At 41.4% G+C, this 22,102-nt stretch overlaps 1 protein-coding gene across 1 annotated transcript; it reads right to left on the bottom strand.

The window, feature by feature from the left end:
- Positions 1–762: 762 nt before the first annotated feature.
- On the bottom strand, positions 763–7,197 carry LOC133142109 (G-protein coupled receptor family C group 6 member A-like). The gene is made up of 7 exons (XM_061263098.1): positions 6,981–7,197; positions 6,588–6,894; positions 5,605–6,423; positions 5,017–5,226; positions 3,609–3,726; positions 3,101–3,399; positions 763–1,976 (listed from the first exon to the last, which is right to left on the bottom strand). Exons 1-7 carry the CDS (start codon positions 7,166–7,168, stop codon positions 1,344–1,346), a joined length of 2,574 nt encoding a protein of 857 aa, XP_061119082.1. The 5' UTR covers positions 7,169–7,197; the 3' UTR covers positions 763–1,343.
- Between the last annotated feature and the right edge of the window lie 14,905 nt (positions 7,198–22,102).

Here is a 22,102-nt window from a genome sequence, read left to right as displayed (position 1 = left end):
GGTGTCACTAGGATAAGAACAGTCAGAGTCCAGGGTCTTCAGCCATTTTGTTGTGTTCTGTTTGACAAGTCTAGGGTCAATATGATATTAAATAGAGTAATCCCTTTGTGATTGTGGTTTGTGCACAAACAAGGAAATTGGGAGTGTTTGGAATAGAATACTTCCTGTAGAAGGAGAACTCACAAAGAACAATAGCTACCGTATTTGACAATCAAAGAGTGTGGTTTGACGCTACCATTGCTTGCTGTTTGATGTTATTGGGAGTTTTCTGTGTGAACACATATGTGTCTGCTCGACAGCTCTCAATACTGCAGGAATAAGAAACAAAGCCCCACCAACCAACAGTCGTAACTGCACAGGGTACACATTCAAATTTAGAAACTTGATTAAATTTTTTTTAATTGAAAATATTAATAAAATGTTATTTCAAATATAATTAGGTGCCAGGAATTTGTTATAACCATTTTAAGAGAATAATGATATCATAATAGAACCTTTAGATGAAAAAAAACTTAAAAGGTACAATTGGTAAGATTTTTGTATTAAAACATTGTTACACGACCATTCATTGAAAAAGGCTCACTGACATGTTGACTCACCCTCTGCCTGTGTTTATAGTCCATAAATTTGGGTTTAAAAGTGTACATTTGTCGGGCCGTCACTCTGTATCAAAACATTGTACAGCTGTACAACATTCAAGCTCATTGGTTGAAAATTGGTTCTAACAGCCACAGCCAATTGGTGGGGGTTTATTCTAACTAGTAATTTGCTTGTTGTCACTGATAGCGAACTGGTCTTGTTTTCTAACGAGATAAGCAATAGTATACAGAGTTTCAGTGATCGCTTGTATGGTGTGCAATTCGGGCAGCTACGCATTCCTTTTATCTTTTTGCATGTCCAATCATGCGTGTTTAGCGAAACCTTTATTTGTCTCAAACTGTAAGATGCAGTTGCATCATTTGTATGACACTATCATATCTTCGTTATATATCCAGTTACTTCCATAGCCACATATGTTGCTTGCTCATAATATGGTTGGTTAGCTAATGTGAAAACTTCAAAAAGACAAAACATATACATAGTGTTGTACAGCACACTAAAGTGAACATTCCATCAATTCACCTGTTCGGTGAACATTTTCTTCCTAGAACACAACGAAAAAGACGGTAGGCTCTGTCACTGTTAACTTTCCAAAACATGCATGCATGTTGTGGTTTGAGGGTGTTTGTTGCTGCAATTCCTCGCTTGACTGTTCGGAGTCCACAATTACCAATTGGACCTTTAATAGAAAAAACATAAATAAAAAGAAATAAAGGAAAAGAACTTTGTGGTTTGCTTGTGGTTCACTTGTCAGTGGTGACAGGCGACACGCCCTTCTTCTCGTAATGCTTCCGGATGTACTCCAGGATGGCCTTCTCGTTGTTGAGCTCCTTCCTGAACAGGATGATGTAGCACTTGGGGCAGAAGTGGCATCCCAGGATGCTGTAGTTGGACACCAAAATGGCTGACGCCTGCACTGCTTGCACGTACTTCCCGGACGTTTTGATGTAGACGGGGATGAAGAGCATCCAGGCCACCAGGTAGATGAGCATGCTGATGGTGATGAAGCTGGCGTTCTTGTACAGGTCCGGCAGCCGCTTTCCCTTGAAGCCGAACAGGAAGCAGACGACGGCCAGGAAGGAGATGTAGCCCAACGACACGGCGAACATCACGTTGGAGCCGTTGTCGCACCGAATGAGGATGTGGTGCTCGGAGGGGACCGTCTTTCGGAAGGGCGGGAACAAAGTCAGCCACATGGTGCACAGAGCCACCTGGACGGCCATGCAGCCCGTCACTATGGCCACGGGGTTGTTGAGTCTCTTCAGCCTGTCGCGGACCTTGGCCTCGAAGGCGAAGCCGACGCAGATCTGGAAGAGGTTGGCCAGGATGCAGGAGACGCAGAGGGAGAAGCTGAGGATGAAGAGCGGCAGGCCCGCCTGCAAATAGATAAAAAGATGGATAAATTATTGTATTTATATAGTGCTTTTCACACACTCAAAGCACAGTGACGAGGGGGAAACTCCCCTCAACTACCACTAATGCACAGCACACACATCAATGCATAGCCGCCATTTTACGCCAAGGTGGAGAGGGAGAGAAAACATTTTTAGGCAATTCAATCAGGGAATGATTAGGTGGCAGGTTGAAGGAGCCAGGTTGGAAATTTAGCCAGGACTCTGGGAAGCCCCCTACTCTATACAATGACTGTCTTCTACTACAACAAGCTTCAGCCTGTTTCAGACGCCTCTCCTGGATCACCCTTCTGCACTCCGCTCCGCTGATTGTTTCTCCCGGCTTTCGACCCACGCCTGGCTCTCGACTACGACTCAGCCCTGCCCTACTGTGCCAAGCCTTCGCGGATTGCTTACTCCACTGTTTGACCCTTGCATGGACTTGATTTTCATACTTGCTTTGTGTTTTGGCTGTTATTAAAATCTCCCGTGGGGAGTTTATTCTATATACTGGTCCGTGTCTGCATTGGGTCCACCTGCCAGACCTGGGGACGTCACACGATCAAGTTTTTTGCACACATAATCACACAAAATTCATTAATTGCAATAAAATAATTTAGGGAGGGAATGAGTAACTGTGAACATCACATTTATAGAAATGATAGGGTTATAATTCCTGGAGATTTTTCTCACTGAACCAGAGACATTGAGTAAACTGAATAGGAGACATAACAACTGTGGGAAATATAACTGATTTGTGTCTTCTCACACAAACAATACAAGCTGTGCTGTTTTCTGTAGAATTGATGAGCAAGAGGAGGGAGACAAAGACATAATATGCTGAATTCAGAAGCAGAGGATTGGAGAAGCATGCTGAATTTGTTGTGACTGAAGAAACTACTTATACTGTGTAAAGTAGCAAACTACTGTTTCTGTTTTGTGTTTTATCTTGTCTTGCATATTTTATTGCTTTTCTCAGCATGCCTGTGGTGTAACATGCACTGACGCATTTGTCCTACAGTTTCCATAAGGAAAATAAACCTGTATTATTTAGAAATAATAATGTTGAAATTGCCTCCAGTTTGGGAGGGATTTTGAGGATGACCTACCTTACAGGTGCGGTCCGAGAGCCTTCCAAAGAATGTGCACACGCTACTGAAGCTTGTGGCGAGGGAGATGAGGATGAGGAAGCACAGGTTGCCCCCGGTACCCTTGATGATGGGCGAGTCCCGATACTTGATGAACAGGACGGCCACCAGCAGGGTGAAAATCAGCCCCGCCAAGCCAAACACCGCCAGGACGATGGCGAATCCATCCGTCAATTTCAGGAACGTCATGGTTTTCGGCACGCAGCAGTCATGATCAGGAGACACAAACTCGTTGTCCTTACATGATCTACACGTGTTATCTGTGAGTTCAAACGGAGAAACCACAGGAAACAGACAGAGACAGTGTATTGTGTTAACCCTGCATTTAAAACAGCTCTATGCAATCAGAGCAGCTCTGATTCAAAGTTAAACCAGCGCACATTTGGCCCACCAGAGCTAGAGTTAAATCTGCTAGACTGACTCCTGCATTGTAGGCCAACACAACAGGCGGAAGAGTTGTCTTACTTACTCCCGCCCTCGGAATACTGATTGTCCGCACAGAAGTTGCAGATCTTGCAGCAGGTGTTATTATGAAAGCTCAGCTCCTGTCCATAAGGGCAGGCTTTGGAACAATTGTAGACAGTCACCTGTTGTGAAACAAATAAAGACCAAGAAAAAGAGGAACAGAAAATGGAAGGCATGTTGGACTGTGCTGTTTGTGCCAAAATATAATTATTGATGTGCATTTGCTATTCTCAGCCAGGGACCTTTCAGTCCAATGTGTCAGTCACGTCTGAGCACTGACGACTTCACAAACAGAACCAAGTCAAAGTGTGCAAGAACTCCCTTACAGAGCCTGTCGGGTCCTCGAAAATGGTCCTGTAGACACATGCACCTTTTTCCCATCGAACTTGGCCATCGGTAACCCGGCCATCCTGCAGTGTAGCCTCTGTAGTTCTGATTGTGAAGTCTTCAGTGGACAGAGGTCACTGATACAACCACACCTGCCTCCTGAACAGCAATTTTATCTCTAGGGATACATTTAGGTTTCTTTCTTCATTATGGTGAGAATTCTGCGGTCATCAACCATAGAGGTCTTTGTGATTACTGAGCTCACCAGGGCTCTCTATCGTCTTAATGATGTTCCAAACTGTTGCTAAGCCTAAGGTTTGGCCTGTCACGTTTCGTGCTTGTCACGTCATCTTTCAAGTTTGGTTACTATCTTTGTTATTTTATTGTCATGTCACGTATTATGTTAGTCTAGTCTCGCCATGTTTTTATGTTTTATTTCTTGTTACGTTTCATTGTCATGTCATGTTACATTTCATATTTGGTTCTTGTTACGATGTATCTTCTAGTCTTGTCATGTCACGTTATATAGTTTATTCATGGCACAGTTCACAAACTTATGTCACAATTTATGTTTGTTTCATGTTATGTTGTTCCGTTCCTTGATTAGCATACACTTTATCACATCTCTGTTGTCTGAGTCGTGCATTTTGGGTCCACATGCACCTGTCTCATGGCCTATGTCTTGGGCTGTTGTTTTCTTATGCCTCAGGTTAGTAATTGCTTCCTTGTCTTTCAGTGGAGAAACTTTGGTTCTCATCAATCAAACGCCTAATATCAAGACTAGATACTGAAAGCTCTCTGCCCTAAGGAAGCAACTGAACACACCTGACCAATCAGAGATGCCTGTAAAGCCATTTTTCCCAAATGCTATGGTGCCCTGAAATGGGGGGATTACTTTACAGAAATGGAATTCATACATGGTTCAGCTGATGTGGGTGTAACGTTAAAGCTAATACACAGTCAAGCTGATTTCAAATCGTACATGCAGGGGTCCGTAGCCAAACTGCAAATGTTTTGTCACTCTCCAAATACTTATGGACAGATTTGTAGATGTTCCCCCCCCCCCCCCCCCCGAGAAGGCTCACCGTGATGTTGTTGCATTCACTGATAAGGTGCTGAGGCAACACAATGTCACCAGAGGGTGCATATTCTCCAATCTCCTTCAAGATCACGCCACCATCCTCCATGTCCCAAGCCAGAATATCATACCCTAGACTGGGGTCTCCATGCTGATCGAATGAAATGTTAGTAATGTTGTCCACGGTGAAATTAACTTGTTTGATTTCTTCTAGAAGCTGTTGAAATGAGCAGAGGTAGTGAAGATGTTGTTTTAAAAAAGTGGCTCAAAGCTTCAAAGCTTTTTTTGGTACTTTTGTAAATATATTAGACATTCTAAGCCCTGCATTCCAGTTAGGGCATTGCTGTTATACCCTTGAGCGAGGAAACATGCACAATTCATAAATACAACAGCCCATCTTGCTAGTGATATGCATATCATTGTTTTCCATGGCATAGATATGCTACGTCTTGAAATGCGAACATAGGCCTAGTAATGCAAAATAAAATACTTTGCTTAATAACCACAAAGAGGTTTAAGGTAGCCTAATTGCGTGAATGCTGTGGCCATAGTTAACATTTACGGATATTTATAGACAAAGTATGAAGCGTCTTACCTCCCGGGCAGTAAACGTTGCGGTCCTGTTACACTTCATATCGTCACATTTCAGCAGGCTATGCAAAGCTTGCGCTATGACTTTCACTGCTAGATAGATTCCGTATGATTCATCCCGGTCAATGTGCTGCACAAGACACTGAATATTCGTACAGTGAGCAGTAGAGCTCTCCTCGTCAGCATTGTGGAAGGAACAGTTCTGAGGATCTTTGCCGGGGTCCAGTGAGCCGGTACAGGCTGGATTTCGAGTCAGGTACTCACTGAAGAAGCTGTCCTCCTCTGCAAGTTGTGCTGTGAAGCCACGCACATGCTCCTCAAACCCTGGGACCGTGTTTTGCTTCATTATAAACCCGTAGACTCTCCCAATCTGCTCAATGCCTTTCAGGTCACGTATTTCAGTCGCTGTGGACCAGCTGTCGCCTGCAATCCAGGTCTTGTTGATGCCAAGTCTGATGGCCTCTTCCAGGACAATTCTCACATTCGACGTCTTGGTGAAAATCACGATCACCTCAGCTGTCGACTCTTTGACTGTCTGCATGAGGCGGTTCAGCAGATTCTGATGCTCTTTGCGAGAAACGACCGATGGTAGGATTTCCTTAAAGTCTAGACACACGTTGGAGCTCATATGATCGATTAACCTTTCAACGCCATATTTTCCATATTCATCCTCACTGCCGATGACTCCAACAATCTCCCAGTTAAGTGTCTCAATCAGCTTGGCCATCGCTTTGGTTTGATGAGCATCACTTGGGACTGTGCGCAGAAAGGAAGGAAACTTGGCCTTCCTGCTGAGAAGTTCGCTTGTGGAAGCAAAACTGATCTGAAAACACATGTCAATTTAATGGATGATTCACGATATGCGATCTTTTGATATATCAATTTGTTGACGATTATATATACATTTGATGTACCTTGTCGCACACCACAAAGCAAATGTACATTTTCAGGTAAAATACTGGCAACTGTACAACTGCACAACCTTACCTGTGGGATTAGTGGAAGAGCAAGGAGACGAGCAACGGCTATAGAGATTTCAGAATGTCGTTCCCCTACCACAACCTTCACACTGCTTTCAGATGCGTTCTGCTCGTTCCCCAGTGACAAGCACACCTCACCGGGATTGATTCTGTCCGCCATCAGGCTTAACGCCGCTTTTAGTGCCATGGTAACATCTCCGCACGTGTCATACATTTCATACCCCAGCGTCAGGTTGGGCAGCAACGGAGACTGGTTGATCACTCCTATTGAGTATATCATCACTCGGGTTTGGAGGAACGACTGTATGTCGAAGCTGAACAGGCAAAAAATAAGCACATATTATATTATTGCCACAGGTGACAGTGTTTGGAAATGCACGCAACTTTTCCAATGACTTACCCCTCACACACGTCAGTAGTGCCATTGATCTCTGTAACTCGATGATGCAGTGAAAACAGCCCACCAACAATGACGTTGCCAGTCCTGCAAACTCCACGAGGACCGCCCAGAACCGAACAGGGGTACGCAGAAGAGATGCGGGGAAGGTGAATGATCAACAGTAGTATAAAGGACCACATGTTTTTCATTTGAGCACGGAGGCTGGCCGTGGTCTTTTGAAAACTTCTTCATGTAGGACTGCCAAGTAAGACGTGTAACGAGCTAACCTGTCTACCAACAGGGAAGTTCGCATCTTATTTGCATACCAGAGAGCGAAACGAAATGCATTGTATTTCTGTAGACGTCATTGCAGATCGTTCCAACGATCATCAGCACAATAACTGTGTTAGAATGCTTTTCTACCATACTACTTTCAAGTATTGTTTCTTTCAATTGTTTCTTTTACCTCAATTTCTCAACATTTTTAGAGGCTCAGAATTAAGATTAATTTGAAAATGTACTGTACAATATTAGTTTTCTTAATTATGACTGGTTCCAGCATTATGGCTGAGTTCACTTGACCTCAGCCACATAGTACAGAAATGTGTACAGAAATGTTGACATCCCTTTTGCAAGTGTGCCTAGGAGCATGTCTTGGGACTGTGGGAGGAAACCAGAGTACCTGATAGAAATCTACATGAACACGGGAATAAAATGCAAAGCCCATACAGAGAGGATCTGGCTGGTCTGGACTTCAACTCGGTACCTCCTTCTTGTGAGGCAACTGTAGTAACCGCTGTTTGGTTGGTTTTGGGGCAGCCTGTAGCCTAGTGGTTAAGGTACATGACTGGGACCTGGAAGGTTGCTGGTTCAAGCCCCGGTGTAGCCCCGATAATATCTGCACAACTATTCGACCCTTAGCCCCACATTGATCCATGGGGGATTGTCCCCTGCTCAGTCTAATCAACTGTAAGTCACTGTGGATGACTTACAGTTGTAAGTCCATCGAGTCTAACCCCCCAAAAAAAGTTTTAAAAAAATAGCACGTATGATGACTGTATTTTTTGTTTAGAATAGCACTTCATGTGTATTTTATTGTTATGGATGTGATGCATTAACTTGTGGAAGAACCTATGCACTTCTAAGTCGCTTTGGATTAAAAGCGTCTGCCAAATGACTAAAATGTAAATGTAAATGGATAAAAGCGTCAGCTAAATAAATTATTTACTTGTGGATTCTGAAGTCATGACTTTCATACCGTGAGATGGTGAGATAGCTTTTGCTTTCAGCAGGTACGAGAGCTGCATCTCCAAACCCTTATCAGCCGTGCCTTCAGCTCTGTGAGCACAATGGTTTTTGCTGTCATCACCATCTCCCTTTCCGAAAATATGAGATAAAACCAGAAGTACACTGAATGGTACAGTACTTTGCAGCAGAATACCAACTTCCCCATACATATGATTTGACATTGTTCAGGAGGAAGTGACAGAGACTTCGTTTTTGTGCATGTGGGCCTGCACCATGTAACACATTTTCCAGCTTTGGACAGTGTTTAAATTGTTTGACAGTGGCCACAAGTTTTGGGAAATTGGTTGAAAAAATATTACTGGCGAGTGGCACAATAACTACATTCACATGCACACAATATTCTGGTTATTTTCATTATTCTTAATAAGACAATATTCTGAATAGGCTGCTCAATAATGTTGGTCTTGTAATCAAATAAACATTTTTTTATTATATTCGCATAATTCAAGTAATTCAATAAGTTAGATACACTGTGTCGGCAAGGAAAATGTTCAGATCGGTTGTGATGGACAACAAATAAAACACAAAACATAGTTATCCTTACCATCTGGTGACCATGACCACCGATATGCTGTCAGTTGTCTCAATCAGTTCCAGAATTTTTATTTTATGCATAGTAGCTGTCTACGGCACATACAATACATTCAATTATTTAGCTGATACTTTTATTCAAAGCAACTTAGAGTTGATTTGACTAAGCAGGGGCCAATCTCCCCTGGAGCAATATTGGGCTAACGGCCTTGCTCAAGGACCCAACAGCGGCAGTGATGTTATTGTGGCTACACCGGGGCTTGGACTGCCAAACTTCCAGGTCGCAGTTAAGCAAGTTGGCAACTAGGCTATAGTCTGTAGCTGAAGGAAGGTCCCACTAGAGGTCATTAAACACTAACATTTATCTTGTATATATTTTCTTGCTTGCTGGAAAAGATCCACAAAAAAATAAGCCTAATTTTGCATAGGTCCCGCCTGCGAGCATCGATTGGTTTGCAAATCTGATTTTTCTTTTTGTCAGTAAATGGAGGGACATTGACAGCTGTTCCAAAGGCACCACTGATTTACAGGTCAAGTGGGGGATTTTGATCCCAAAAAGCCAAAAGCAGACCTATTTCCTGTCTCTCAGACCTATTGGGTTTGAAAGTAGTTATCTCCATTTTTGGTTCAGATTGGTTTTAAGATGATGGGATTACACCTGATTTCAAGTAACTAAATCCAATCCAATTTGCAGTTTACTTAGTAGTCAAACCACAGCACAGCACATAAATACTGAACTAACAAAAAAAGCTAATATTAATTCTGTATTACCCCTTCAATTACACGAGAAACACAATACTGCATTCATTTTATTATAGTCCCTTTTTTAATTGAGCAGAGCCAAACAGGAAAAACAAAATCAACGCAATCACATTTCTTTTTTGTAGTCTAAGTTCAGGTTAAATAAATACAGCTCACCCAATATTTTGAAAATAATTTACAAGGTCTCTGTTGACTTCCAAGAAATCCAGCAACAACAAATACTGCGTGGAATCCAGTGGTTCAACAAACTGATACCTTGCATGTCTTTTGTTGTGTATATAATTGCATGCAAATTGAAATAATGCATTAGATAAGCTTATACATGGATGGACTGTCTGGATTAGCAGGCAGGGAGGAGGGGTATATTTAACTCTCAGAAATAAAAAGGTATGAAAAGTCCTTAAAAAAGGTACAAATGCTTGTCGCTGGGACAGTAACATATAGGTACATATAACTGTACACCTAGCCAGAAATATATCATTAATTTGTAGCTTTTTTTGCTTGGAAAACACATATTTGTACCCAAATAGGACAAATAGTTTCTGGGTACATTTGAGATCATTGCAGAACAAAAATGTACCTCCATGGTCACTTTATTTCTGAGAGTGTACTTATAAGCTAGAATGGCATTGTTTTTTTTTGGTTTGTTTTTTTATCTATAGGAAAAACTACATTGAAAAGGTTGATTGCAGAAACAAACCGATATGTGGCATCTTATGCTAATTTCAAATATGTGTGTCTCCCAACAGGTATTACACATGCATTCCACTGACACAGTAGTTTGTTGAGTTCAAGTAATTAAAAATCAAGGCACATCCAATCAGACTGGTATCAGCAGTGATGTGGATACAGTAGGCAGTGGTATACGACTGCACTGCTAGAACAGGAACACAAATATTGCAATAAGCCAATATGATATGCTGACAACATAACTAGACTGAAGACCCCCAGCACATGAACTGTTAATGTTTTTACCTGGGTTAGACCGGGGGGAGTGAGGCTGTGCTGTATCGGATCACCCCATGTCATGTCATGTACTGTTCAAACACTGAAGTGTGGTGCCAACAGGAACTCATTATTTATTTATGAGGCCATCTCCCCATTATGAGGAATCTTTTTTTAACTGATTTCAAGCTATTTTAAACAATAGTGTGTGTGTGTGTGTGTGTGTGTGTGTGTGTAAGATTGTGTGTGTCTGTACATGTGTATGTGTGTGTGTGTGTGTGTGAGTCATTGGATCATTAAAGAGTAAAAAAAAAAAGATTTTGTCTCACTACCGTTTGAGTGTTTTTCTTCCCACTGGGTAGCATTCTGTATTATTTATTATTTTGTTATTCTTTTTTCGTACTGCTTTTTTTTTTTTTGGGTTCAAGTCTGGTTTTTCTTTTGGAAGTGCCTCGTGGCTAATTCTTCTCTGAAGGCATTAAACAACCTGAATACTCTCAATACTAAAGTCAAGAGAAAATAGGCAAAGACAACGTTTACAGTGTTTACAGTAGAGTTCAAACAATGCCAGGCAGACCTATCTCCATTCATTGTCCTAGCGGATACCCCAGACAGAGGAGAAGGCTTGTTGCTGAGATACAGGATGTCGTGGTAAGATTGGGGGGTGTTAATGCTTATCTGTCCTGATAAACTAGCTTTTGTTTTTCCTTTTGGGGCATTCTGCTCAACTGGATAACAGATTTGCCAAGAAGTGGGAATGCTGTGAGGACCAGATTGGGGTCAGTTAAGGTCCAACTTGGATATAGCTCTGTGTATTACATGACGTTCACACAACATGCCTTTGCTTCTGCGTGCTTTTTATCAGATTGCCCTGAATAATCTCCTTTGAATTGAAAGCCAGTCAAGGAGACAATGATTATGGTGGTACTTTGGACCCACGCTCTGAAAGATCTACTTTATATTTACTTTGCCCGCTGTTGATTCTGAAGAAGTTATGGCAACAAGAATCGGCATCCACAGAGGGGGGGGGGGGGGTCATGCAGGTTTTTGTTTCCACCAATTACTGAATGAGCAAACTGGCTACATATGCCAGTTTACAGATTAGCTCACAGTAAAACATTTCATGTAAGCACACAAGAACAGTGTTCAGTCATCATTCATGTGCTCGACCAATGTTTCTAAAATGTCAGTTGGCACAAATGTTAGGGCTGATTCAGTATGTAAAGCGGGAGAGCAGAAAACTGGTATGGCCCAACTTTGACTTTAACCATGGATACTCTACTCTGGCCCTCGAATAACGAAATCCAGCCCTTGTTTTCCCAATTAGGAAATTAATGTCTCCTGAAGGATAGTTTATCCTCTTAAATTCATAGTTCAGAGATCCCCACATTTATCCAAGAAAGTCTGGTGTTTGTCCAGATTGTTCTCCTAAAATATTTTAGCAAAGTCTTGACCAAGTATTAGCTGATTAGTGTTTTACTATTGGGCTGAAATCTATGTAAATCAAACACCCCAGGTAAAGTCCATCTCTGATGAAGGCATACAAGACTCAGTAATCTGCTCCCCTAGACCCAGGACTTTCAAATGGTGACCCAACCAATCCATCTTGGGGGGGACTTCCAAAAAGCTCTCAGCTGTGAGACTGAATGGAGCACACTTTTATGACCAAGCAAAGGTCAAATCCAACGTAGAAGGAAACTGTTCAAAGTCTGAAAGTGTGTGTGTGCGCGTGCGTGCGTGCGTGCGCGTTGGGGGATGAATGTGTGCATCTGTGTGCATGTATGTGTGCGAGTGTGTATGTATGTGTGTGCGTGCGTGTTTGTGTTAGTGTATGTGTGCGAGCATATGTGCACGTGTACGTGTACGTGTGTGCATGTACGTGTATGTGTGTGCATGCGTCCGTGTGCATATGTGTTTCCAACACAGAGGGAGAGCATGACACCGAGTGTGTCACTTCAGAACACGCTGATGCGTTAATGCGAAGCTCTTTATCAGACAGTCACCCAATTGCCTGCAGTCTACAGCTGTCCTGATAACAACGCTGAGTGACTGTTCCCCCACTCTGGCAGAGACTCATTTTATTTGCTGATTTTATGGTGGCTGACTGCGTTGTGTGATAAGTATGCGGTAATCCAGTGTACTATGCAAGCCTCGCACAAACCTCAGGTGCAGGTGAAAACAGCCAGGTTGGCTAAAGGTGTCACGTCTGCACAATATCCCCCGTGCATGAGTCCACTGCATGATGGGAACACAGCCGTTATTAGGCAATAAAGTAAATCCCCGATTAACGTTTCTCCCTATTTCACCTTGTATGACAGTCGTGGAAAACCCTGAGGCGCGTTCAAGATCGCGAACGTTAGATAACGTTAGCTAACGTTCGCGAACATATTCAAACTTTTTTCTGTTTGCCACAAACGATAACTAAAGTTAGCTAACAGAAATGGCTGTCGACGGGGAAGACGCAGAGAGAACACACGTTGACAATTATCTGACTGTTATAATATACGTTAATTAATGTACTATGTGTTCTTACCTTAGAAAATAAATCACAGATGAGCAACGAATCAGCTAGCTGGCATTGTTAAATCTAAGTCGCATCCATTTGTATTCAAAATGCGTTGGTGGTGAACTAAATGGAATGTTCATTAAAATCGTTGCTGAAAACATAGTTCGTTGTGAACTGTCGCTGTCTTGAGCGCAAGTCTGGTCTTTCTGAACCTCAAGGGCGGTATATCACGAAGCAAGACTACTGAGTTAGTTAGCTGCATATGTTCACTGAGTAAAACAGCTGTTTCTATTTCAGTCCATGTTCCAGTTTTGGGAGAGTTCTGGGTTTTACTCATCCAGCTATCCACGTATCCAGCTAACTCAGCAACCCTGCACTCTCAGAAATAAGGGTACACTGGAGGTACATTTTTGTTCTTTTAGGAACACATTTCTCAAATGTACCCTGAAAGGTACCATACTGTTCATTTGTGCACAAATAAATACCCTTTACAAACCAAAAAGTTAGAAATGAATTATTAATCCAGTGGCAATTAATGAAATCTTATGTACCTAAAGCCAAGGGTACCACCCCAGTGACAACCTATTTTGGCACTTTCCATTCCTTTTTTTTCCGAGAGTGTGCCTTGTGATGTACCCCCAGGGTCTTCACCCTAAAATCAGTTACGGATACAGACCCAAGAAACCAGGTGAGGCGAGTTAATTGTGAAATCGACTGCTTTCATTTATCAGATGGGGAGAGCTGAGTAATAAGAAAAGCCAGCCGGCCCGGGACTTCTTGGGTCGAGGGTCTTCCTCCCAGATTAATGAGTGAACTTGTGACAGATCTCATAGCTCATGCAGAAAACAAAGAGTGAAATTTAGGACTTGCGTGAGAGACTGGGGATATAACCTAGCCCAAGATCTGCATCAGAACCAGCCTTCCTCAGCACCTCTGTGTGGAACTGGAACTAAAAGTGTTTGTATAACACAAGCAGGGGTAATGAGTTATGTTTTTAAGCTCATAAATACTATATATATGTATTGTTTTATGAGGTGCTTCACAACACACTACAGAAGACGGCTCAGTCGTGTTATCATTGTGAACGGAGGGACCAAGAGTACTGGAAATACGTGTGGCAATAATTATGGGAAATGGATTTACCGATTTAAAAAAAAACGTTTTCTCTGTGCCATTATACTACAATGAAAGAAGATAGTTTCCCATGTAAATGAGCCTAAAATATACCTAGACCTAAGTCATTGATTTTATATAGCCATTTTATATAGCCATGGGTGCAAATATATTCTGGAGGTGAGATATGTAAGTGCAGAATGTTATGCAATAACTTCGCAGATGTGTGGAGATGGGTTATCCGCGTGCTGTGTCAGGGAACGCAGTGAGTGAATAACCCCAGACCTGAAGCACACTGTGACCTCTGACCCACTGTTCACTAGGGCAGTTTCGTCTTGACTTTCATGGCTTTTCACTGCTTTTTTTTTTTTCTGTGTCCAGTCGGAATCATTTTCTGTGGATTTCACTGGGACTACTGTCACTTTTTTTCCCCTCCCTCTCCTTTTGGACATTTGGGCCTAGATTTAATCAGTATTTGTCTCATTAAAATCACTCACTCACTCATAATCAAATTCAAACTCTTGGCATATTTTCCCTTTTCCTTGTTTTGAGTGAAATTCAGCATCAAAACCATGGTTGTCTTTTCCCCCCAATCCGAATATTTATTTACCTATTAGTTCTATTAATTTCTTTCTTTATTTACCCATTTACTTTTGAAAGTATGTCTATGAAAATAACACTCATACTGAATGATATGGCTTTAATTTCGACATGAATTCGACAAAGGCACAGGGCCACACTGCAGTAAGAGGTCGTTGACCTGAGGTTTAGTCATTTTAAGGACAGGTGTCAAGATTTGCATGAACAGCAGAACAATGCTGGGGAAGCAGTTTGTTCCCTGGAATGAAATCGAACTTCATATCTAACGTCAGTGTGTCAGCTACAGTCTCTTACATTTACTGCCCTCAGTCATTATCTTGGCACAATCACACAGTCTCATCAATAAATGAGCATTAGATTAGGTTTTTATTGTGCACAATATTTCACAAGATGAGCAAGGATTCATTTACTTTCTCAGCTCTTGGAAGTCTTTGGAAGCATATTGTCTGACCTCAGTTGAATCAGACGCTTGCTTGTAGAACAGTTTTGCTTGTCAGAGCACTAAAGCCATAGTTTCTCTGCAATTTATATACATTCGATTAACGACAATATAATCTCAGAGATTTTATAAAAAAGACACTAACAACGACAACATTTTTGTTATTATTAGTTGTTGCATATGGGTGTGTTCTTCACATTTTTTTATTAAATCCTGGGAAGAATGAACAATGAAGGGGTTCTTTCCAGGAATTAGAGAAGAGGAGAGATACGATCACACATATTCGCCCACATTCACCTGTATTCACCAATATTTACCTGTATTAACAACAATAACAAGTATGACAACATAACATCAGTGGCTGTACTGTGATATGTAGCCACTTGTTCTAACACACTCAGCTTAGAATCAGTGGATACATTTGCCTGGGATGCTTCACCAGTATTAGAAGACGGTAAATATTGAAATAACAGAATGTGCCCATGAGCACAAACAGTGCTTGCCTCGAGGTAGACAGTATTCTGTTCGAAATCAAAGCAGGTGACCTGCTATTTTGTCCTCCTGACTCCAAACAACAAACAAAGTGGAGTTTTTTTTCCTTCAATCCGCAGTAAAAGCTTATATTTCGCATGCTGAAGTTTCTGAGCGTGTGAGGTTGGGGGAGGGATCTGATTGGGATGTGCCAATTCCCCTGTCCATCATATGAGGATGCACTCATCACCATGCAAAAAACATGTCCACTGACCTGCAGATACAATAATTGTTATTAAATCTTTGTTTGACTAGGAAGTCACATTGAGATTAAAACCTCTTTTACAAGTGAGACCTAGAGAATGTGTTTTGTATCCAGAAATCATCGGCATCACCACATAAACACCTTCAAATGTTTATTATTATTATTATTATTATTATTATTAGTAGTAGTAGTAGTAGTAGTAGTAGTAGTAGTAGTAGTAGTAGTAGTAGTGTTTGGGGATATCTCTCAGATTACATGGTCCTAAAAAGCCATAGCCATGAAAATACTCAACCTACACAGTCAGGGAACAAAACAAAAAACATGCATATTTCTTCCTTTCTTGTGCTATCGTGCTACTTACTATGAAGTCTTGAACTATCAGTGTGCTGATAATGCTACTGTAACTTATCTGCATACAGCATACAGATTCAACTTCTAAAAGTCACTGGAGTGTAAACCTTTCACTAACACAAAAGAGCAATGTGCCTGAATGTTACTCGACCACAAATAAACAAAGTGTGTTATCTGAACACCACACTGATCTTAAAGTTAGAGAGTAGTGGTCATGCTTCTTTAATCCTGCTGGGGAAACATGCTGGTCACTGACCTTTAGTTGATAGTTATTAGAGGTTATTAGACTAAAATAAGGGTTGCAGGTTCAAATCAGAGGTGGGACATTGGTCCTGGGCTTAGCCCAAAGTTCTTCCACAAGCTCAGTGAACATCTTTGTGGTGAAAAGTTGGTGAAATTCCATCTAAGTACTTTTGTTTGAAAAGTGAACAATTTCTAGTTGACTAGGATATAACCAGGCTATATCCGGGTAAAACCTGCGCTATATTGGGGTTAACCTAGTCCATTTATGTAGAAACATCTCTCAAAGTAGACTTCCTAGATATCTAGATCCTGGCTTGTGTTCACTGGGAGTTTGCAGTTGTCTTATAAATGATGCACAGGCAGCTGTGTAAATATCAGGGAAAGGCAAAAGTCTCTCAAGAAATGCATGTATAAATGATCAAAATGTGATCAAAATGGTGGAAGTGAATTTGAATTTGGTTGCTTTGCTAATAGCACAGAAGTATAAACAGCACTGGTCTACATTTATTTTAACCCTTGTAATGTGTACAAAATATGTTATTAAAATGTCTGTAAATGAAAATTTTATTGCTGATGTAACAATCACTACTGGTGATTGAAAGTAATGGAGCTCTAGAACTCTGACTAGAACCTTCCAAAAAACTCTTATACACTGGTTTTATACTGCCCATTCTTGCTAGATGTTCTTGGTAGTAAATTAATTAATTGCGTCATGTTTTCAAGTATAATTTTATTTTGAGGAATTATATCCAAAACAGCCAGAAAGTGTGCCTTGCAATATAGAGAAGTGCTAAACATTTACAGTCGCTGTAAGCCGTGCAGGGTTACATAACGGCAGTCAGTGTTACACAGATGGAGAGGGTACTGTTCCCTCGGTAAGAATTCGAACCACGCGTCTTTATCGTGGCTACGATAACCCGGTGAACTTTTTCCACAATGCCAGGGGGACTAGATAAGATCAGAGCAGAATACGGTCGTTCAGCACTGCGGAGGGTACAGTAGGTTGAGATGTACACGGGACCTTCTTTATGAATATGGGGCAACGGTTGCGACACAGGGTCATGGCTGGAACTGAGCCAACTGAAGTGGAAGAACGCGATAGCTTCGCGTAATGCTTTTTGAGAACTGGGCTCGTAACTCAAAGGTTGTGCCTTGCAATTGCTTCGCAAAAATATTATATTACATTAATGGAATTTGGCAGACGCTCTCATCCAGAGCGACATAAAGTTGATTTGACTAAGCAGGAGACAATCCTCCCCTGGAGCAATGCAGGGTTAAGGGCCTTGCTCAAGGGCCCAACGGCTGTGCGGGTCTTAATACGGCTACACCGGGATTCAAAGCTCCGACCTTGCGGGTCCAAGTCATGTACCTTAACCACTACGCTACAGATACAGTGTTGATCCTTGGCTGATTATTGGTGGACAGGAGTCATGCTACAGTAGAACTGGGCCTTTATGCACAGCCCACCAACTATAAGCTCTAGATTAACATCATATCCTGTATAATGTAAAATGTCAGCTGTATAAATGGATTGTACGTGAAGAACAAAATCTGTGTATATTGCTTGGGATAACAGTGTCTGTTATATACAGCCATGCACAGTAATGTACAGTAAGGATGGAGAAGTGGTGTTGTGGGTACTGGTCCTGGTTGACGTTGAAATTTAATCGGTTTAATCTCCTATACATGGGTTTGCTATGAAGAGAAGGTGTTTTATCAACGCCTGAAACTTTGTCAGGTGGTTAAAACCGAGCATTGATATGTACATTTTTGTGAATGTGTCTTTGATTAGATCGGTGATCTGAAGTCCTTATCAATTCACCACTTTCGGGATGGTACCATAACTTTCAATTTGATTTTGTTTTGTTGAAATTCAACATTTGAATTACTTTTTTTCCCTCCCCAGATAATCCCTTTTCATTTAGTTGTTCTGTGTGCTTACGTCTGGATGAAACATTCCCATATCTTGCCTTGAAATTGATTGCTCAATGCAACAGAAAAATGGAGGAAATGTCGAATGGATTTACTTTGGATCTTTTGATAGTGGGCTGAACATTGCACTTTGACAGTGGACAGGCAATGATGGAGAATGGAGGCTGATGTCCAAATGTCTTTAACCCAATGTATGGATCCACAAACTTCAGCGCATACCGCCCCAATTAACCTTCTGAAGAGTGGGTTTTTTTGCAATGTTTTTTGTCTTCAAAATTCTATGTAACTGTTCTCAAACTCCATTGCTTTCAATTAAAAGCAGTGATTGTTACACCAGCATTGGAATTGGAATGTGATCATGTTGAGTAAAAATTACCATTTATTTGCCTGTATTGTAAATATCTAATACAAAATGTATTTATTTATTTAATGTTTATTTAAGTAGGGACAATTAAGCATCATTACCGCCAGGTTACACCAGGTTCATGTAGCTGATGTTCTGCATACAGAGATTATAGCGATTGTTAGTTTACAACACCCGTCCCTACATTAATTACATTAATGGCATTTGGCAGAAGCTTTTATCCAGAGCGACGTACAGTTGATTAGACTAAGCAGGAGACAATCCTCCCCTGGAGCAATGCAGGGTTAAGGGCCTTGCTCAAGGGCCCAACGGCTGTGCGGATTGTGGCTACACCGGGATTGAACCAACAACCTTGCGGGTCCCAGTCATTTACCTTAACCACTACGCTACAGGCCATCCCTAGTTAGGCTTTTTTCTGAAAAGTATTGCTACGGCCCAACTTCTACTCCTACATATGATGGGGAACCACAATGGACCGTAGCCTAAAACAAAATGCCACCAAACAGAAGTAAAAAAGAATCACAATACAAATAAACATTTTTCAATGACTCAGTGGCACAACAATATTACCCTGGCTAAGTTGACAGAATGGGCAGCCTGTAGCGTAGTGGCTAAGGTAATTGACTGGGACAAGCAAGGTCGGTGGTTCTAATCCCGGTGTAGCCACAATAAGATCTGCACAGCCGTTGGGCCCTTAACCCTGCATTGCTCCAGGGGAGGATTGTCTCCTGCTTAATCTAATCAACTGTATGTCGCTCTGGATAAGAGAGTCTGCCAAATGCCAATAATGTAATGTAATGTAATGAATGGCACAAACACAGGCCATCTTAACTCTACTCCTAACCTAAAACACACAAAAAGACCTATCCCTAACTTCCTGAGAAACGATTAAAGTGAGTCTTCCTTTGGTACACTTCCCTACTGCCCTAAAAAGGTGCACAAACAAAAAGAGAAGCTGCCTGACTGTCTGCCAACAAAACAAACAAACGAATCGAAACTCATAACAGGAAATGCCACAATACAATTCGCTAAAAGTATAAAACACACTGTACTCTGAAAAGGGAGTCTCAAAGCCACAGGTCTTCAAGCGGTGAATCAAAAGGTGTCTCCTAAAATGGCCAAGGCTTCTGCCGTTATTTTCTTGGCCAGGTGAACTCTTCTGCACATCTTTGTTAATCAAGTAAATTGGTTAATTAGCTGCATGTATGAGCCAGCCCCAGGTAGAAACTCAGAAACTCCAATTCAAGGGAGTGTAGGAGTATATTCTGATTGTATAGGGAACTAACCGACAGGTTACAGGCCAGTAACTTTGAGGAAGATAATTAATAATTAACATTAGAAAAGGAAAAGGTACAGTAGCAACTAAAAATGTGGGTATCAGTGCCATTCTCATGATGAGGCTCACATTCTGGCCAAAAAACCCAAATAACAGAGTTTAAAAATAAATCCTACCCTTTGTATGCAAAACCTAGACACAGAGCATAAATTCGGTCATCGGTTACGTCATTAGCTTCCCGTGTTCGGCGTACGCACACGCAAAGATACGGAGGCGTTGTTTGTTTTCTTTTTTTTTTTTTAGCTGAGTAATAGCTTTTAAAACTCCTGGAACATGACACACTGGCCCTGATTAATAGAGTGATCTAAGGACAGCTTTCTTTCAGGATGTTACGGATGTTTTTTTCCCCCCAGGATTATCCTAATGAAACTGTTATGTATTATTGAATAAATGGGCATTAATTTATGATTGTGCTTATACAGGGACTTCAGACCCCTTCACTTTCTTGTGTTGAAGATTTAATTTAAAAAAGGGACAATATCCCATCAATCTACACTCAATAACCCATAACGACCCAACGTGAAAATATATTTTTAGAAATCTTTATGAAAAAAATCAAACTGAAATCTCTCATTTATACAAGTATTCAGACCCTTAATTCAGTCCTGGGTAGAAGCCCCTTTGGCAGCAATTAGAGCATTGAGTCTTCTTGAGTAAGTCTCTACAACAGTGGTCTCCAACCCTGGTCCTGGAGAGCTACTGGGTCTGCTGGTTTTCGTTCTTACCCTGCAATTAACTATAATCAACTGCTCTAATTTAATTAATTAACTCACCTCACCTGGTTACCTGGGTCTCAACAGGTGCTGATGTTAAGGTGAAAACAAAAACCAGCAGACCCAGTAGCTCTCCAGGACCAGGGTTGGAGACCCCTGCTCTACAAGCTTTGCAAACCTGGGTTGAGGAAGTTCATCCCATTCTTCCTGGTAGATCCTCTCAAGCTCCATCAGATTGGGTGGGAAACATCTGTGAATGGCACTTGTCCCAAGGCCACACCAGCCTCCTCTTGCCTGCATGCTTCGGCTCATTGTCGCGCTGAAAGGTGAACCGTCACCCCAGTCTGAGGTAGCATGCACTCTGGAGCAGGTTTTCTTCAAGGACCTCTCTGTATTCAGCTGCATTCATCCTTCCTTCCATTCTGACCAGTCTCCCTGTCCCTGCCGCTGAGAAGCACCCCCACAGCCACCACCATGCTTCACCGTAGGGGTGGCCTTAGCCAGGTGATGAGCAGTGCCTACTTGACCAAGGCAATAATTGTGGGACCTTATATACACAGGAGTGCGCCTTTATGAACTATATTCAATCAATTAAATTTGCCACAGGTGGACTCCAAGTTCTAGACACATCTCAAGGACAATTAAATCAAACAGGATGCACCTGACCACAATTTTGTCTGAATACTTATGTACTTATTTTATACTTTTATAATACTTTCATGCATTATGCACTGCATGCACTATAAGAAAGAATCAGACATTGACATCTCACTGTGCTTGCCCGAAGGCACTTCATTTGAACACTTTTTCATTTTTTAATCAGGGGAATGGAACTATTTTTATTCTGACCATATATTTTCAAGTATTCCTGAATGTGTGTTGTCACTACTGAGAAATTCACCAGTGAATGCCTCAGTAGTGATAAGCAAAATGTGAAATCAATGTGTTGTAGTTATGAGACAATTTAGAAATGTTTTAGGAAAATATCTAGCACGATGTTTAACACCCTAGTAGGTCGCAATGTGTAGCTTTTAAGGTCATTCTAATTCTGTATTAATGACATGAAATTAGTATTCATACTACTGAAGTGGAGATACAACTGTGGACTCTTGAATAAAAAATAAAACATATGACAGCATAGGATCTGACACGCTGTGGTCTTGAAGTATGTCTCTCTTTAAAGCTGTAAAATGGCTTTAATGTCCTGACATTCATATGATACATTTACTGACTTTACAAAACTTTTGCGAGGAAAAATAAAAAC

This window comes from Conger conger, chromosome 1 (assembly GCF_963514075.1).
Source record: "Conger conger chromosome 1, fConCon1.1, whole genome shotgun sequence".
Lineage (NCBI taxonomy): Eukaryota > Metazoa > Chordata > Actinopteri > Anguilliformes > Congridae > Conger > Conger conger.
Note: the sequence above shows the minus strand (reverse complement) of the source record. Positions and strands in the feature narration are given on the sequence as shown.